The sequence below is a fragment of the Panthera leo genome, chromosome A2 (genome assembly GCF_018350215.1).
Source record: "Panthera leo isolate Ple1 chromosome A2, P.leo_Ple1_pat1.1, whole genome shotgun sequence".
Lineage (NCBI taxonomy): Eukaryota > Metazoa > Chordata > Mammalia > Carnivora > Felidae > Panthera > Panthera leo.
The window spans coordinates 18,744,328-18,761,535 of NC_056680.1; the positions used below are offsets into that span (position 1 = coordinate 18,744,328).

General features: G+C 49.2%; 1 protein-coding gene across 4 annotated transcripts; it reads right to left on the reverse strand.

Moving 5' to 3' along the window:
* Nucleotides 1–555: 555 nt before the first annotated feature.
* MON1A (MON1 homolog A, secretory trafficking associated) lies at nt 556–13,840 on the reverse strand. 4 transcript variants are annotated; one of them, XM_042929418.1, is made up of 8 exons: nt 13,330–13,530; nt 12,470–12,528; nt 12,088–12,267; nt 4,888–5,027; nt 3,120–3,605; nt 1,799–2,564; nt 943–1,090; nt 556–843 (listed from the first exon to the last, which is right to left on the reverse strand). In XM_042929418.1, the coding sequence occupies exons 2-8, from the start codon at nt 12,484–12,486 to the stop codon at nt 703–705; spliced, it is 1,878 nt and encodes a 625-aa protein (XP_042785352.1). In that variant the 5' UTR covers nt 12,487–12,528; nt 13,330–13,530; the 3' UTR covers nt 556–702. The 4 variants fall into 4 exon arrangements, with proteins under 4 accessions (XP_042785352.1, XP_042785354.1, XP_042785353.1 ...); XM_042929420.1 differs by lacking the exons at nt 12,088–12,267; nt 12,470–12,528; nt 13,330–13,530 and adding an exon at nt 13,570–13,840; XM_042929419.1 differs by lacking the exons at nt 12,088–12,267; nt 13,330–13,530 and having other exon boundaries at nt 12,470–12,606.
* Nucleotides 13,841–17,208: the final 3,368 nt, after the last annotated feature.

Sequence of the window (17,208 nt, forward strand, 5' to 3'; positions counted from 1 at the left end):
GTGGATAGCCCTTCATGAGGAAGACCAAGCTGGGACAATTTCCCCAGAGGTCTAGGGCTACATACACTGAGGCTGGTCTCTGAATTTTTCTGTGCTGAAAACCAGACCACCTCACCAAGGGATCTTACCCACCTGTACCAAGCCTCAGACTCTCCCTAGTTGGCTGTCCTTCTCTTACTCAGCCTTGTCACTGCTGAGCTACAGCAGCCCTTCAAGCAGAGCCACAGCTCCCAGGGTGTATGAGTGGTCCTTTGGGGCACAAAGCTGGGGGCCCCTCCTAGGAGTGAGAGAGAGGGGCTGTGCCCTTCTAGGAGGCACCAGGGACTCAGACTGAGTACTGGGGTGGGGCTGTGGGGGGCAAGGCCAGTGGAATGCTAGAGAACATTTTATGTATGGCAAGACTTTAGCTGAATGAAGAGACCCAGCCCAAGGTTCAATTCTGAGTGCTTGTGCTCCAGGACATGGGGAAACACAGGTAAGGACTAAGGAGGAGGATCCAGTATCTGTAGGAGTGAGAATGCATGAGTGAAGGGACCAGTGACAAGGCCCAATGAGTGTCTTCTCCAGAGTACTTTAATGCACGCACCAACCCACAGTCCCTGCCTGCTTGCTGCCTGGGCAAGAGAGGCCAGCCCATGTGGAGGCTCCCATAGCTTCCATTGCCCAGTGTGGCTAAGAGGGCTGAACCCACACACATTCCCATCAGTAGGTGAGGGGTGTGAGGATGAAGAGGCGATCTTCTTCTTTGCGGATCCAGCGCATCAGCTTATGGATGGCACTGACGGCAGATGCCTTGGTCCCCAGGGGGCTGTAGCACATGTAGAGCTCAAAGGCACCTGTCACCTGGAGGAGGGGGCACAGGGTAGTCATCGAGGTTAGACATCTCGTGTGGCCCCTGCCCGGGATCCCGATGAAGCTGAGCCCATCCCAGGGCTGCCTTACCCAGGCCAGGAGGTTCTCATTGGGGCCCGTGTAGTAGATGGTCTTGAGTGGGCGGGAGGCATTGTGGGCCCGGCTGTGCAGGTATTGGTAGAGGCCCAGCAGCCGCTCCTGCTCCTCTTCACTGGTGTACGGGGCCTCAATCTCAGGGCTGGAGATGGGGGAGTGGGTTGGCAAAGAAATAACTTTCATTGCCTTCTCTGGAGATCTAAAAAAAACTCTTCCTAGCCAGGGAGACTCTGACATGTGTCTTACCCTCCAAATGTTCTCCCAGGACAGGGCATGGCCTCCCTACCACAGAAGACTCCCCAGGACAGGGCTGGGCCCACCCAGAATGGAGCCCTGTTCTTCCCCCCTCCCCCAAGTTCATGGCATCTTTGGTGACTTCCCTTGGAGAGGCCAATCTGAGTTTAGGTGTCCGAAACAAAGTGACAGGTCTGAAGTGGAGGAAAAGTGATCTGGGAACCCAAAAAGGGGTAATGGGAAGACAGAAGATGCCACATCTGGCCACAGCCCCTCTGTTGGAGGAGGAATTCTGCATCCTAGATGGGACCAAAATGACCCCTAAGGCAGACCTGCTCCAGGGCAGGAGATCCAGGAGACCTCTGTTCCAGCTTCCTTCCCTGGGTGTACTGGGCATTTCAAGGCTTTGTGGGTAACAAAGTAGAGAGGTACATGCCCATAGGGGGTGGAGTGATAGGGAGTCTGGGTGCCTGATGTCAGAGTAAAACAGACCCAACATGTCAGTCCATTCACAGATGGGTCATCAGCTCCAGGACTGCATCAGGGCTGAGGGCCAACCGCCTCCCCTCCCTCGCCCCTGTCTCCCTCAAGTTGTGCTCCCAAGGTCCTCCCTCACCTGGTGAAGAGTCCCGAGCTCTTTGATTTATAGAGGAAGTGGCGCAGGTCCGGGATGCCCACTTGGGCAACACTGTAGTAGGGCGTGCGCAGTGCCTCCCGCAGGGCCAGGTGGGCTCCACGCTTCCGCAGGCGCTCCTGAAAGCGGCGGCGGCAGTCAGAGACTGCAAAGAAGTCCTCCCGGTCGGTGGAGACGAGCAACAAGCAGAGGTCGGTGTCAGGCTCCAGGTAAGAGATGTGTGCGTGGAAGAAGCCGGCTGCATTAAATTTGGGTAGGCACACAGGCGTCCAGGCTTCTCCCTCACGGAAGGATGAGGAGGAACTTATGAGATTGAAGAGCAGGTGCAGGTCGATAGGGTGCAGGAATTGGTCCTTGCGGCGCACGAGCGCCACCAGCTGGTTGCGTGCCAGCAGGATGGAGAAGACGAGGCTGCGCGCTCGCGCCTGCTGCAGGCTGGCACTCACCGCGTCGCGCACGGCCGCAGCCAGGGGCAAGCAGCGCGCTGCCCCCATGAGGAAGCTGGGGTCTCGCGCCATGAGCTGCAGCAGGTTGTCGGTGATGCGCTCCGAGCCCGAGAGCAGGCGCCGCAGGTCGTAGTTCTGCTTCTGCTGGAAGATGTGGCTCAGCTGGGCACCGGTAAGAAGGCTCAGGATCTGGTAGTAGATGTAGAGCAGCTCCTGCGCCAGTTCCTGCGCCGATTGCCGCGTGCGCGCCACTGCCACCAACACCAGTGGGCTCCGGCGCACGAATACTACCTTGTAGCCATCTGAAGGTGGAGGGAGGGGATGTCAGCTTCTCCGGGGAGCCCTCCGGGGTTGGCCTTGCCCAGCTCCCTCGGAGCCCCAGCTTCCTACACAGCTTGTCGCTTTCTACATCCTCTCCACCCTCCCTCAGATCTCTGCACACAGTAGGGGCTTAAGGATGATGAAGATAAAAACAGCAGCCCACGGTTCCCTTTCCCTGAGGATTCCAGGCTGTCCCTGCCACTTGCTTCACAGAGTGGCACCAGCCAAAATGCAGTGAGCAATTGAAAAAAAAAAAACATTCTTGTGTTAAATGTCAAGAGCTGGGTGGGGCTCAGGGCCTGGGACTTCTAGTTCTCTCCAAGGGCAAAGCGCATGTCAGAGCCACCTTTGGCCCTCACAATACCCTGTAAGGCAGTCATTGTTGCTATCTGTGTTCAAATGACAATATTGAAGCCCAGTGAGGTGGAGGGGCTGCCCTTGGTCACACAGCACATCCCAGCCCTCTAGTCCCTCGGGGACTATGAATTAACCCTGGTCAGGGGAGCCCTCCCTGCCCCCCTTTCCAGGTGGCTCACCTGCGTGGATAGAACGAATGGCGTTCTTGTCTGCCTCCAGGAAGGACACCAGGGCCACCATGACACCCATGGTGCTGGAAAGTGCCTCCTCTGACCCATAGCGGGAGTACACAGGCTTCCCCGCCTCGCTCAGCACAAAGACGTGCTTCTGGTGCAGTCGCCATGCCTCAGCAGCCTCCTCCTCATCCCCCTCGCCTGTGCCCTCCCTGGGGGGTTCTGTGGCTGGCCGCCCAGCTGCCCCTGAAGGCTCTGGCCAGTCCTCAGAGCTTCCTGGCAGCATCTCCTCCTGCAGGTCTCGGGCCACACCCGTCAGTTGGGTGCTCAGCTCGCTGAAGTCCTGGCTGATCTGTCGCATGTCTGCAGGCAGTGGTGGAGGACCCCCAACACCCTCCTTGGGGCTGTCCCCAGAAGCTGCCCCATCCTCCGATTCAGTCAGGTCCTCATAGGAACGGGCATGGACGAACATGGCACCCTCCTGCCCAGCACCTGCCAGCCAAAAGCACTGGTGCTTAGAGCAATAGCCACTGGCAGACCACCTTACCAGCAAGATGCGTAATATGGCACTCTAGCTTTACTGCAGAGACAAGCCACTGTTCCCTCCTGCTACTGCCTGCTACAAGTTATGCCTCCCTGCGGCTTACAGCCCACCAGTTTCCTCCCATCACACTGGGAATAAAACCCAAACCCCTCATGGCTGCGGGAATGACTTGCTTCTACTTGCTTCTCTCAATCTCATCTCACAGCCCTTACCCATTCCAGTCACACTGACCTTCATCCACCTGCTCTTTGGACACCCTCAACATGCCCTCACCTACCTCAGGGCCTCTGTACCTACTGTTCCCTCTGCCTGGAACGCACTCCCACCTCCTCGCATGGCCAGCTCCTTGTCACACTTCAGCTCTCAGCAAAGACATAAGTTACCTCCTCACCTGACCTCTGAGCCTGGGCACTCTATCATATCTCTCTCTTTGATTTCTCTTGTGCCACTTGTCAGTTATTATCCTCCTCCCCAACTACAGTGGGGTTCCTCCTGAGGGGCAGCAAGGTGGTTGTTCACTGCTGTGTGCCGAGCACCTTGCCCTGTGCCTGGAATACCTTTGTTCAGTGACTCTCTATCCCTGTGAGAAGTCTCCCTGACCCAGTTCAGGCCATAGTTCCTAACCCACTCCACTGTAATGACCCCACTAGCTTATGGCTCCCCTAAGGCAGGGGCCATGTCAGTCTTTCTCTACTGATTTTTTTTTTTTTTTTACAGAATAATTCAACAGATGTATTTTGAGTCTCTATGATGAGTTTGCTACCGTACTAGGCATTTGGGATACAACCACTCTGTGCTCAAAGAGCTCACAATTTTGTGGACAAGAGATGGGCAATATATACATAAACAAATAAAATTACAAAATAACTATTGTCCTGTACAGAGCATGGTCAGAGCAGGCAGGCCTAACTCGTGCAGAGGTGACATTTAAGCTGAGAGCTGAGGGAGGGAAAAGGAGTCAGGAAGGCGCAATGTAGACCCAGGGAACGGGAGGAGAACCCATGCTGGCAGCCAGACAGCACAGGGGTGAGTAGCCCAACATGAAGTGGAGAGGAAGGCTGGACACAGACAGAGCCCGTTCCCTGCGGTATCCCCAGCACCTAACAAGTAGCCCACGAGTGACTGAACGAGTGCATGAATGAGTGGGAGTGAAAGACTTGGTGGGAATCCCAGTTGCCCTGGAGGCTGCTCTCGCTGTCAGCTGCCTGGAGCTGCACACCCTGCCCGTACCTGGCTCCATTCCCTGAGCCAGTCCTGGTGTGGGGCTCTCAGCTCTCTCCATACTCTGCCCATCAGAAGGAGCCAGGGTGCCATCGGGGCATTCGCTGCTCCTCTTCCTCTGCATGTCAGCAGCCATCCCTTGGACTCTCCTGTGGGCAAACAAAGACATCATCGAGGGTAAGGAGGGAGGTGCTGTTGGCAGGGGTCACTGCTAGTACAGTAACAGTGGTTAGTACAGGAAAGCACCAGGACCCAGCTAGCTCAAACCTCTGGGAAATGGGTTCTGAGTATTCCCCTGTAAAAAATGAAGTATGTTGTTCTTTTTCTAAGTAGAAAAGGAAAAATTCATTGTACCTATTCATTGTAGAAGACTTGGAAAATAAAAAAGGATAAAGAAAGAAATGTCACCATTTCCCCACCATTCAGGATCTTTCACTGTTCACATTTTGGTGTATTTCTTTCCAGTTTTTTTTTGAATGCACATAAAATGGAAATTTTTTTTTTTTTAACAAACTGATAACAGCAGCTAACACTTACTGAGCACCAAGGTAGTGTGCTAGGAAGTATAAGTGGACACAGTTATCTAAGCCTGATCACTACACTCTGTGGCAGGTGCTCCTGTGTCAGGCTGGCTCTACAGATAAAGGGACTGAGGCTGAGAGAGTAAATGCCTGCCCAATGTCACAACAGGGTGGAAGCTTTGGGAGCTGGCAATTGAAACAATTCTGTATCCTGGTATCTTTCACTGCACATCCTACCACAAACACTTCCTCATTCAAAACTGAATTGACCAATAGTTCTTTCTGAATACTTAGGCATTTGCAAAGAAAGAGCAAACAAGCTTGTCTTCAGGCTTGCTTTTTTCTGAGTACACTTTTGTACTTTCTGAATTTGGCACCAGGGCTTGCCTTACAACTATACAGCTGTACAACTATAGACATAACAGTTCTCAGTGCCCATCTGAATGCCAGGACAGACTCAGTTTCATCTCTCAGTCCTTCTGCAGCCTCAGAGCCAGGTGGAGGTGGCGATGAGTGGATGGCAAGGATAACAAAGTTGGATGGCTCACCTGGAGTCACCCCTAAGGGCCCCTGAATGGCAGGCTGAAGGAGCCTTCATTTGGCAAGCAAAATACATTCATAGGGGAGGGGTTCCATTGAGGCACTGATCCTTTCGTGAAGAGAAATCTGGGTAGACAGGCGAGAAGGACTGCAAAGACTAGTCAGAGACTCATGAAGAGGTCATGCGGGCAGGCCAGGGGCCTGGGAGGGACTGGTGTTAGTGTGAGCAAAGCAGACCCTGTTCCTGCCCTTCTAGGACAGAGTCATAGGAAATAACTGAGGCCTTGTTTCTCAGTAGCTCCACAACCTTGGGCAAATGAGTCTTCCCCGAGCCTAGCATGAAGTCGGTGCTCAAAAGTGTTCATGAAGAGTGACCTCAAAGAGAGAGCATCCCCATCACTCTCATTTGTGTGGTCCCAGATTGTCCATGTCCAAGAACACCCTCTCAGACTCCTTATCCTCATCCCACCAGAGCTCCTACCAGGCAGCTCCTGTATGCACCCAAAGAACTGACTTTCAAGCTCTTTTTTTTGTTTTTGTTTTTGTTTTTTGGTCATCTTTGTTCTAAGCTATGGAATCCTTTTTCAAATGCATCTTTTGCAGAAGTTCAACGGGCAAAACAGACAGGGAAGCCTGGTAGCCACTCGTGCACTGAACCTGGAGCATCACAGAACAAGTGAAGTTTGGGCACCATTGGCCAACAGCATCACCCCACTTAGAGTAGGACCAAAAAAAGATCATCTGGGAGAACATCGACCTCTGGGGATTTTCTAGGCCACTAATCCCATCCATTAGGACAGTCAAGAGTGATGGATCCTAGCATGAGTCAGAGCCCAGAGGACCAAGGCATGGGCCACCTTGTCTGACAGAGGGCCAGAGTAACTAAAAGGCTACTTGCCCTCAACAGCTAGGTTGTTCAGAAAGGTCCACTCAGAGACAGAGACAGAGACCGAGACCAAGAGGAGTAATCCCAGACAGGCCAAAACAAGCACTGTAACACCATAGAGGCTGGGGCAGTGGGTGCTACAGTAACTAGGGCATGCCTAGGTCTTCAGCAGGAAGACACAGGCCACATGAGAACCTCATAGAGCATTATTTCACAAGCTAACCTAAAAGTGAGATTGGGGTCTGCACTGCTATGTGAAGATGGAGTGACTCCAGAGAGATGAGTCGTGTCCAGGCAGAGAGAAAGCTGCTACTGACAGTCCCAGGGTTGTGGCCAAGGCTTCTGGACCTGGCTCCCTGGACGGAGACCTGGATTGCTATGTGTTTCTTTCTGGGAAGTAGGTCCAGAACCATTGCTTCAAATTACTATATTTCTATGGAGACTCACTTTCCTGCTCCCTTAGTCAATAAGTTCACACCTCTCTTCTCGAATTTCCATCACTTCCTTCTCCCACGCTCACTCAGCATGATCCATGATCTCACCGAGGAAACAGAAGTCAGCAAAAGAGAACTTCCAAGATTCCCACCACCACCTCGCCTCACCTGCCAGGCTCTGCTTTCCTTCTTCTCACTGAAGATGAGCTGTCCTTGCTCCACTGGGAGCAAACGCCCCCACTGCAGTCCCTTTCACCCGCACAAGCACATGGCTTCAGCAGCTGTCCCTCTCTCTCCCAGATCATTGGTTTCCCCTTCTCCCCCATCCAGCACCAATATGCTGATGCTTCCTCCATTTTCAAAACACCTTCTGGGGCACCTGGGTGGCTCAGTTGGTTAAGCGTCTGACTTCGGCTCAGGTCCTGATCTCACAGTCAGTGAGTTTGAGTCCCACATCAGGCTCTGTGCTGACAGCTCAGAGCCTGGAGCCTGCTTCAGATTCTGTGTCTCCCTCTCTCTCTGCTCCTCCCCCACTCACGCTCTGTCTCTCTCTCTCAAAGATGAATAAATGTTAAAAAAAAAAATTAAAAAAAACACCACCTTACTTTGGGTGTGTTCACTCGTTATAATTTACTGAGCTGTACTTATGATTTGTGAACTTCATGTTTGTTTTATTTCAATTAAAGAGTTAAAACAACCCCCCCCCCCTTAACTCTACATTCCCCTCTAGGTTCCACCCCATTTTTTTGCTGCCCTTTATAAAACAGACCTCAAAACAGTAAATAATACCTGGAATATAATTAGTAGGCTAGGCTATGCTGTGTAACAAATGAATGCCAAAATGGTAGAGGCTTCACACATAAAGGCTTATTTTTTGCTTACACAAAATTTACCTTGGATCTGGTAGTAATTCAGCTCCCTTCCAAGCAGTGATTCAGGAATCCAGGTTACTAGCATCCCATAGCTCTGCCATCTGGAATACATACCTTTTCCACATCACTGGGCAGTGGAAGACAGGGCTGGAAGGTCATGTACCAGCTCTTAAATACTTCAAAGCCCAGATTGGCCAGAAGTAGTCACATGGCCAGAGGGACTGGGAAGTGTGGGGAGCTCACGGGTATCTGGTAATCAAGAAATACATCTGCCACAGCCTCTCCACTTCACTCACTTGGGTTTTTTTTAAGATTTTATTTTTAGGTAAGCTCTACACCCAATGTAGAGCTCGAACTCACAATTCCAAAATCAAGAGGTGCATGCTCTACTGACTGAGCCAGCTAGGTGCCCCTTTCCCATTCATTCTTGAAGCCACTCCAACTAGACTTGCACCTCCATCATTCCAGCAACACTGCTCTCATCAAGGTTGCTAGTTGACCTTGGGATCATCTCACCTCACTCAGTAGCAGTAATGGATACACACTTGGTGATTTCCTCTCTTAAAACACTTTTTCTTCTTGGCTTCTGGTACACCACTCTCTTTTCTTGGTTCTCCTCCTACCTCATAGACCATGCCTGCTAAGTCCTTTATGCAGTTCCTCTTACAGTTAGGGGACCCAGATTTCAGCCCTTGGATCTCTTTTCTGTCTTCATTCAAACCACTGATGATCTCATTCAGTCCCATGTTTTTGTTTTTGTTTTTAATTTTTGTTTATTTTTAGAGGGGAGAAGATGCAGAGAGACAGAGAGACAGAGAGAGAGAGAATCCCAAGCAGGCTCCACACTACCAGTGCAGAGCCCAATGTGGGGCTCAAACTCATGACTGTGAGATTACGACTTGAGCCAATATCAAGAGTTGGATGCTTAACCGACTAAGCCACCCAGGTACCCCCAGTCTCATGGTTTTAAATTCCATTGATACATTAGTGATTAGTGATACATTGTGATTCCAATTTTTATTTCTAGCCCCAATGTCTCTTCTGACTTCTAGAGTCACACACATTTAACTGTCTACTTCATGTCTTACAGTATCTCAAAGTTATATGTCCAAAACTGAGTTCCTGATTGTCCTCTTAAAAACGTATTCCTCCCAGAGTTTTCTCCACCTCAGTGAAAGACAATGATTTTCAGCAAATCTTGGAGTCATCTCTTTTCCTCACACCCCATATATCGAACCACTAGCAAATCCTGTCACCTGTACTTCTGAATACCCAGCAAAATGTCTCTCTAGTTAATATTTTCCCTATAGAATTCCTCTTGGTTTTTAATACCCAACTGTGGTAGCCAGCCTTCAAGCCAGTCCCCAATGATCCTCAACTTACAGTGTATATGCCTTTGTGTACTCCCCTCCCACACTGAGCAGTTATGTAACCAATAGGATAACGTGAAAATGACAACGTGTGATTTCTGAGGCTAGGCTAAAAGATACTGTGGCTTCTGCCTTGCTGTCTTGGATCACCCTAGTTGGAGTCATCAGCCATGTTGTGAGGACACTCGAGCAGCTGTCTACAGAGAGAACCTCAGCAAACTTTGAGACATGCAAATAGCCAGTACCAAATGTGCCAGTCATGTGAGTAAGCAATCTTCTAGCCCCCGTCAAGCCTTCAGATGACTTCAACCTCACAAGAGAACCTGAGCCTGGACCATCCAGCTAAACTGCTCCCAGATTTCTCCCAAATACCAAAGGAACTGCATGAGATAATAAATATTTATTGTTGTTTTAAGCTGCCAAGTTTTGGAGTAATTTGTTACACTGCAATAAATAACTAATACAACAAACTTGTATTGTTTTGGCCTATGTTTATATAGAAAAATACTATTTACATCATCAAAACTTGATCTATATTTTAAACAAGTGATGTACATTTAAGTCCTCAAATTACATTCCAAGTTGGATAGAACATCACTCACTAAGTGGCAACATAACGGGCTTACTTGCATCATGGCTGTTGAAGGTACTGAAAGAGGCCATGATACTGCATCAAAGCAGCAAACTCTGGTGGTCAGGAGGGTATGTTTTTCAGCATTTTATATCCTAACGCTATAACCTACTGGGCATGTATTAGGTATATATTTTCCTGTGTTTTAGTACCATTTTAGAAAATTGGGGGTTTGTGGTCGATGAGGGAAGCATTATACTTTTTCCCATTTAAAATAATGGTGGGGGGAGGCGCCTGGGTGGCTCAGTTGGTTGGGTGTCTGACTTCAGCTTAGATCATGATCTCATGGTTTGTGGGTTTGGGCCCTGCGTCAGGCTCTGTGCTGACAACTCGGAGCCTGGAGCTGGCTTCAGATTCTGTGTCTCCCTCTCTCTCTCTGCCCCTCCCCCTGCTCACACTCTCTCTCTCTCTCTCTCTCTCTCTCTCTCAAAAATAAAAACATTTAAAAAAATTTTAAATAGTGGAAACAGGGGCACCTGGGTGTCTTAGTCAGTTAATGTCCGACTCTTTGTTTCAGCTCAGGTCATGCATGATCTCATGGTTTCGTGTGTTTGAGCCCCATGTCAGGGTCTGTGCTGGCAGAATTCTCTCTCTCTCTTTCTTTGCCCCTTCCCCACTCATGTTGTCTCTCTCTCTAAATTAAATAAATAAATAAATAGATAGATAGATAGATAGATAGATAATAAAAAGATATATGAAATAATGGGAAACAGATACTCAGTTAGTGATTCCAGATAATGTCCAACTTTTGTGGAACAGATTACTAATGTTAAATGGGAAAAGCCCATCTCCAGAATCTGACCACTGCTCATCACCACCACCACCACCACTACCACATTGGTCCAGGCCACCATTACCTCTCTAGGGGAGTGATGCACCAGCCTTTTAACCAGTCTCCCCACATCTACCTTTGTCCTTGCGCAATATATCCCTCCCACAGGACTCAAAGAGATCCTCTTGAAAAAGGAAGTCAGGCCGTGTAATTCTCCTGCTCAAAACTCTATAATGGTTCTCACTCATTCAGTGAGACAGCCAATTTCCTCAGAGCAGCACACAAAGCCCCACTCTACCGCTTCCTTTTATTTCTTTGACTTGATCTCCTTCCCTTTCCCCTGCTCCCTTCACCTCAGCCCAGACACACTGACCTCATGGCTTTCCTTTAGGATAATATAAATGTGAATCCTAAGTACTTCTGCATTTCAGAATTTTGCCCTTGCTGAACTTTCTGCACAGACCACATCTCTCTGCTTTTCACTTTGTCCCTCATTCACCTATTCCACTGATGGGGCTAGATATTGACATGACCTACTCTCTCACTTCCTTCCGGTTGTTGCTCAAGTGTTACCTATCAGAGAGGCCTTCCTACAATATCCCTGATTCTTACCTGTCTTACCCTGCTTCATTTTTCTATGAAGCATTTCAAATTTCAGTATGTCAGCTCCACATGCAGGAGGAGTTTAATCAACATTTGCCAGATAAGTAACTTTGGAAGGGAAAAGGTGAAAGATCCTCAAAGAATATCCAGTTATAATGCAGTCTCTGGAGACCCCTGCCTGTGGAGAAGACTTGTTTTTGATAGTAGTCAAGTGTTCAAGAACAATGGTCCTGGAATCAGAGGGACCTGGATGGACCTGGTTTGGTTCCATAAGTCTTAGCTTTCTCATCTATAAAGTGGGGATAATGATAATACCAATTCACTGGGTTGTGGAAGGATTAAATGAGATGTTCATGTAATTTGTTTACCCTGGCACACAGTAAGCACTTGCACACTTAATGGCTACTGCCATTAATATATCATGATTATTTTTACTTAGCATTCAAACCATATGTAGCTGCACTTACACACAAAAAGTGGTCTCTGCCATGTAAATCAGTCCTTTGAAAGTTGGCTCACCCTGAGCAAACATGATTATGACCTCATGAAGCCAGGTAGCTTCTGGCCTGAAGTGACCCACCTGTGATGTCCAGCCAAAGAGATGTCTGTGGGCCTTGGGCTGGGGGTTCCTCCAGGCTTACTGGCTATTTGTTGGGCCTGACATTGCAGGAACAGACCATTGGTTCTCTGCTGCTCCTGGAAGTTTCTCCCAAGTTGATCCTTGGTCTGCCACATGCCTCTGCTCTGTGGCCTTGTACCTCTGGTCAAAGACCCAAACATGGTCTACGGCAACTTACCCAAGGTCCTGGGAGCCCACTACCCACCGATCCCTTGTGGACTTAGGTGACTGAACCCAGTATGGCTGAGTGGTACTCAGCATGGTAACTATATGGAATGAGGGCAGGGTCAGCTGGCTGGGGCTGGGCTAGTAGACGCTTCCTTCACAATAGTTCCCCAGCTACCTGACATCATGTAGCATCTCAACATCTCCAAGGCCAATCGGGGGATCCAGCCAGAAGTCCTGATGAAGCAAACAGTTCTCTAGACACTTACTCTGGAAACTAGGCAGCAAACCCCACCCCAGCCCCCACTGGAGCCATAACCTTCATGACAGAAGCTCCTGGGAGGCTGGGCCTGAAGCAGTTAAGCAAGAGAGGTCTCTTGGAACCAGTCCCATATGTGCCCTCAGGGTCCCTTCTCAGGCAGCCTCTCTAGAAGCCCCCAGGGCATGCTACTTTCCCTAGATGTGCTCTGCTGTGCCTACAAGCAATGTCTCCAAACAGGTTGTCTCAATCAGCCCTTCTTGTGTGCTTCCCTCCCTCAGGTGCCCACCCTGGAGCAGGCAGAACCTTTAAGAGCCCCTCCCTACTGACTCCTACCACTCTTGCTCCCTCTTCCTGCTTGGATAGTGCTCCATCCTGCCCTGACCCTTTTGGAGCGGGCTATCTGGGAGGGTGGTGCCAGAATGCATGGGTCTCTGGCAGACAGGGCCCTGGTGAGGCTATGCTGTAGCTGGTTCAGCAGGATGCCTGCTCCGTGAGCATCGCCTGGTACTTGTCACTGCTGGTGGCCACTCCCCTCTCTGACAAAGGCTGCTCACCCTCCCCCAGCAAACTGGAACCCAGAAACGGTGGCTCAGCCAGTACAGGCAGACAGGTTATCTGAGCCAGGGCACCCTTGAGAGCAAAGTCCAAAGCCCCAGGACACTTCCAGGAGTTGCCTGCTCACCCCACAGTCACCTCTGCAGATCTTTGAAAGGATTCTGCCCGGGGGAGGGGGAAGGGGGGAGCGGAATATGTGTGCCTTGAGGGGCGGGTCCTACCAGGCCACTGCCTCCTATAGGACTTTGCTCTCCCAGCCAAAGGAAGGGTTCTGGTCTTCGCCTTTTGTATTCTTCAGCTGGGGGACAACCGGCTAAGGCACCCCAAAGAGACTAAATCCTCCTATCGCAAGTGAAGCGTAGGTGGCAGGGGCCCCCAGTCTTCAAGCCCCTGGCTCCAAGGATGACAGCTCTCCAGTTTCTCGGTACCCCCTGGCCACGTGGGTTGGCAGTCGTACTCACCTGTTTCTCCGGGGGGGGGGGGGGGTCCAGGACGCACAGAGACTGCCGGTCACTGCTCTCTGCCGGACCCCCAGGAGGGCACGCGTGTCCGGCCGAGTCCGGCCGGAGGGCGCAGGTCAGACCCTCGGACCCCTGCGGACGCAGACATGGCCACAGCGCAGGCCACCACCCCTCCCACCGCCCCTCGCCCAGCAGGCGACCCAGGAAGACAGCCCTCTCCGGCCTCTCGTGGCGGAGGCCTGGCTCCAGCCGCTCTGCCTCTGGCCCTGCCCGCCCCGGGGTGCATTGTGGGAAATGTAGTCGGCGCTCACCGCTGCCTGCGGCACTCTGAGGCGGGGCTGGGCGCCCGGTCCCGGCAAAGTCGAGGGCGGGGCGTCACCCGGAGCAGGATTTGTCTCATCCGGAACCACCTTCTCCAGCGTCGGGCCTGGCCCAGATGCCTCCTCGGAGCCCAAAGGCCAGGGTGGACCGTAGGCCCAGACTCCCTGGCCCGTCCGCCCTGGCCATCTAGAGGTTTATTTCAAGGCAGAGTAAGACACTTTGGGATTGTTTCCTCTATTGATTGTGGAAGGGCAGTGCAAGTTTGGGAACTGGATAAATGTCATTAGTGACTCTAGCTACGCTGGTTGTAAAGGATGTAGGCACACCAATTGTTGCTGAAGACGTCCTTTTAGCCACGTTTTAATATTATCAGTATGAGGCTCTAAAACAGTTCTCAGCTTTGCACATAGAATGACCTGGGGAAATTTAAAAAATCACTAATGCTTAGAGATTTTGATTACTCCTAGAGAATTCGATTTAATTGAACTGGGATGGGACTCAGGCATTGGTATCTTTTTAAAAGCTTCCCAGGTGATGTGCCAGGGCAAGGAACGATTGCTATGGGCATTTGTAATGTCCTAGACACAAAACAATACAAACGACAGGAAAACATAAAGCTTTTCCAATTTTTTTTAAAGTTTATTTTTATTTATTTTGAGAGCAAGCTGGGGAGGGGCAGAGAGAGAGGGAGGCAGAATCCCAAGTAGGCTCCACACCTTTGAAATCAGGAACCGTGAGATCATGACCTGAGCCAACATCAAGAGTCAGTTGCTTAACCGACTGAGGCACCCAGGTGCCCCCCCAAACAACTTTATTCTTTTTTTTTTTAACTTCTTTAAATTTATTTTTGAGAGACAGAGACAGAGCATGAATGGGGGAGGAGCAGAGAAAGAGGGAGACACAATCCGAAGCAGGCTCCAGGCTCTGAGCTGTCAGCACAGAGCTTGATGTGGGGCTCGAACCCACAAACTGAAGTCATGACCTGAGCTGAAGTTGGAGGCTCAACCGACTGAGCCAGCCAGGCACCCCAAAACAATTTTAAAGATCAGTTTAAGGAAGTAAAATCAGAGATTAACAAAAATACTGCTCATGTTTTCTCTGAAGAGAAATCACTTTATAGCTTTTCTGGTTAATTTCCCCAATAGTTTTAGGATGAAGGAAAAGGTCTGAAATCACTCCTTTGATTCTCTCTGCTGCTTGGAGCACCCCAATGCAGTATCCTGTCTCCATCTCAGCCCTACACTGGAATTGGGAAAGCTCTGCCCCTGAGCTTCTCTTGTGGTCTCAGATGGCTGTCACCTGGAGCCTACCAACACAACAGTGGTCTATGACTGAAATGGTGACAAAGCTGTAGCCTTTTACTGGAGATGGCTTTGCACAGGGCTGAGACCCTCGCATATAATTTAAGGGAAGACTTCTCCTCCCTTTTAGGTTAAGGAAATGTGAGAAAATGTCCAATTCCTTCACTATCTATTCCCTCTGGAAAGGAGAGCGGAAGAGGTAAGAGGAATCTCTCCAGGTCATCACTGGTCACTCAGTATTTTCAGTCCTCACTACCTCAGGAGTTCAGGCTCCCTCACTTAGAATAAATATCATTTATACAGTTTGGCTGTCATGAATCCCATCACATTAGTTGTGATGAGTTGTGAGAACAAATTGTGTGAACTTGTAAGAGTTCAAGCCATGGGGTGCCTTGCTGCCTCAGCTGGTAGAACATGCGACTCTTGATCTCAGGGTTGTGAGTTCGAGCCCCACGTTGCGTGTAGAGTCTACTTTAAAAAATTTTTAATTTAATTTAAAGAGAGTTAAAGCCAAGAAGATGTCATATTCTCTCATTGGTGCAGAAGTATCCTGGCTATATCCCATTAACTAGAAACTGTCCTCCATAGAATTGATCTTCATAGAAGACATTTAAAGTTTCCTAACATACCTACCCAGTCTCTTCAATAGTCTGTAGGGTGACCTCAGGGTTTTTTCTGGAGTCTCACTCTTGCTTTCAAGAACATCAGCTCCACCAGACAGCACCACCACTGTCATTAGGAAGTACAGCTGACCCTTGAACAACGGGTGTTTTATTATATGCAAATCCATTTATATGCAGACGTTTTTCAATAAGTATATTGGAAAATTTTGGGGGGATTTGTGACAATTCGAAAAAACTTGCAAATGAACCATGTGGCCTAGAAGTATAAAAAAATTAAGTTAGGTATGTCATGAATGCATAAAATATATATACATACTAATCCATCTTGCCATTTATTACCATAAAAAATATACAAATTATAAAAAGTCAAAATTTATTAACTCCCTCCCACACAAATACTTACAGACTGTATGTACATGGTGCCATTTGCAATCAGAAATGTAAACAAGAATAAAGATGTAGTATTAAATCTTAACTGCATACAATTTACTACAGAACATACTGTTCTACTGTGATAATTAGTTAGCCAACTCCTGCTGCTTTTGTGGTGAGCTTAAAACCCCATGTGATGCTAATCATCTCTTTGTGAGTAGTCTCTGGTAAATTGCTTATCACAGTAAAAAGTGACTGACTTCTCATGGTCCTCACCTTTAAGTAGTTAAGTTTTGGGGAATCCAAAGTTTTACGTGGATTTTCAACTCCACAGGTAGGGGGTGGGAGTGGAATTGGTGCCCCAACCCCTAGGCTGTTCAGGGGTCAACTGTATTGCGTCTACTTAGCCAAGCAAGTGATTACATCCATGTGCTTCTGGCTAAGCCTTGTGCCTACGACACTCACAGAGCAAACCATTGTGGCTACTTAGTAAAACATTTTAAGGTTATCATTCCAAACTCTGTTTTAATCCACTTACTGACTTATATTTGAATATTGGGACAATCCTTTCCAATATGTCACCTTTTTGTGCTCGCTTCGGCAGCACATATACCAATATGTCACCTTTTTGCTTATAGAATTACCAAGAAATAAATCTTAGTCTTTTGGAATAACAAATGCCAGTCCCATGATGGCTCTGCTGCCCTGCAGGACAATGCTTCAAACCTTGGGCGTTGCCATAAACCACACATTACCCTGCACCTTCTGTCACCCTCTAGGTCTGGGGCTCCTCTAAACCTCAGCTTTCTATTTTGTCTGGGTGCATGATTTTCATGGACTCAGCATGTCCTCTCCATAACAGTAGCAGCAAGGACTAGTGGGGACTGGAGCAATGGTAAAATAAAACCTCTTGTTCTTCCCCAGATGTCTTTTCTTTCATAGTTTTAGGGGACATTTCAGAACTTGAGGTGCTGCTAAAGTGAAAATGCCTAATTGTGCCCGGAGGCTGGGATCTGTTCCCT

Coding starts and splice junctions, on each gene's coding strand:
- MON1A (XM_042929417.1), bottom strand. CDS start 12,287: ATGTTTGGGTCTTTGACCAGAGGTACAAGGCCACAGAGCAGAGGCATG. Junction 5,028..12,087: donor TCTTTGGCTGGACATCACAG/GTGGGTCACTTC, acceptor GTTTGCCCACAG/GAGAGTCCAAGGGATGGCTG. Junction 844..942: donor ATGAGAACCTCCTGGCCTGG/GTAAGGCAGCCC, acceptor CCCCTCCTCCAG/GTGACAGGTGCCTTTGAGCT.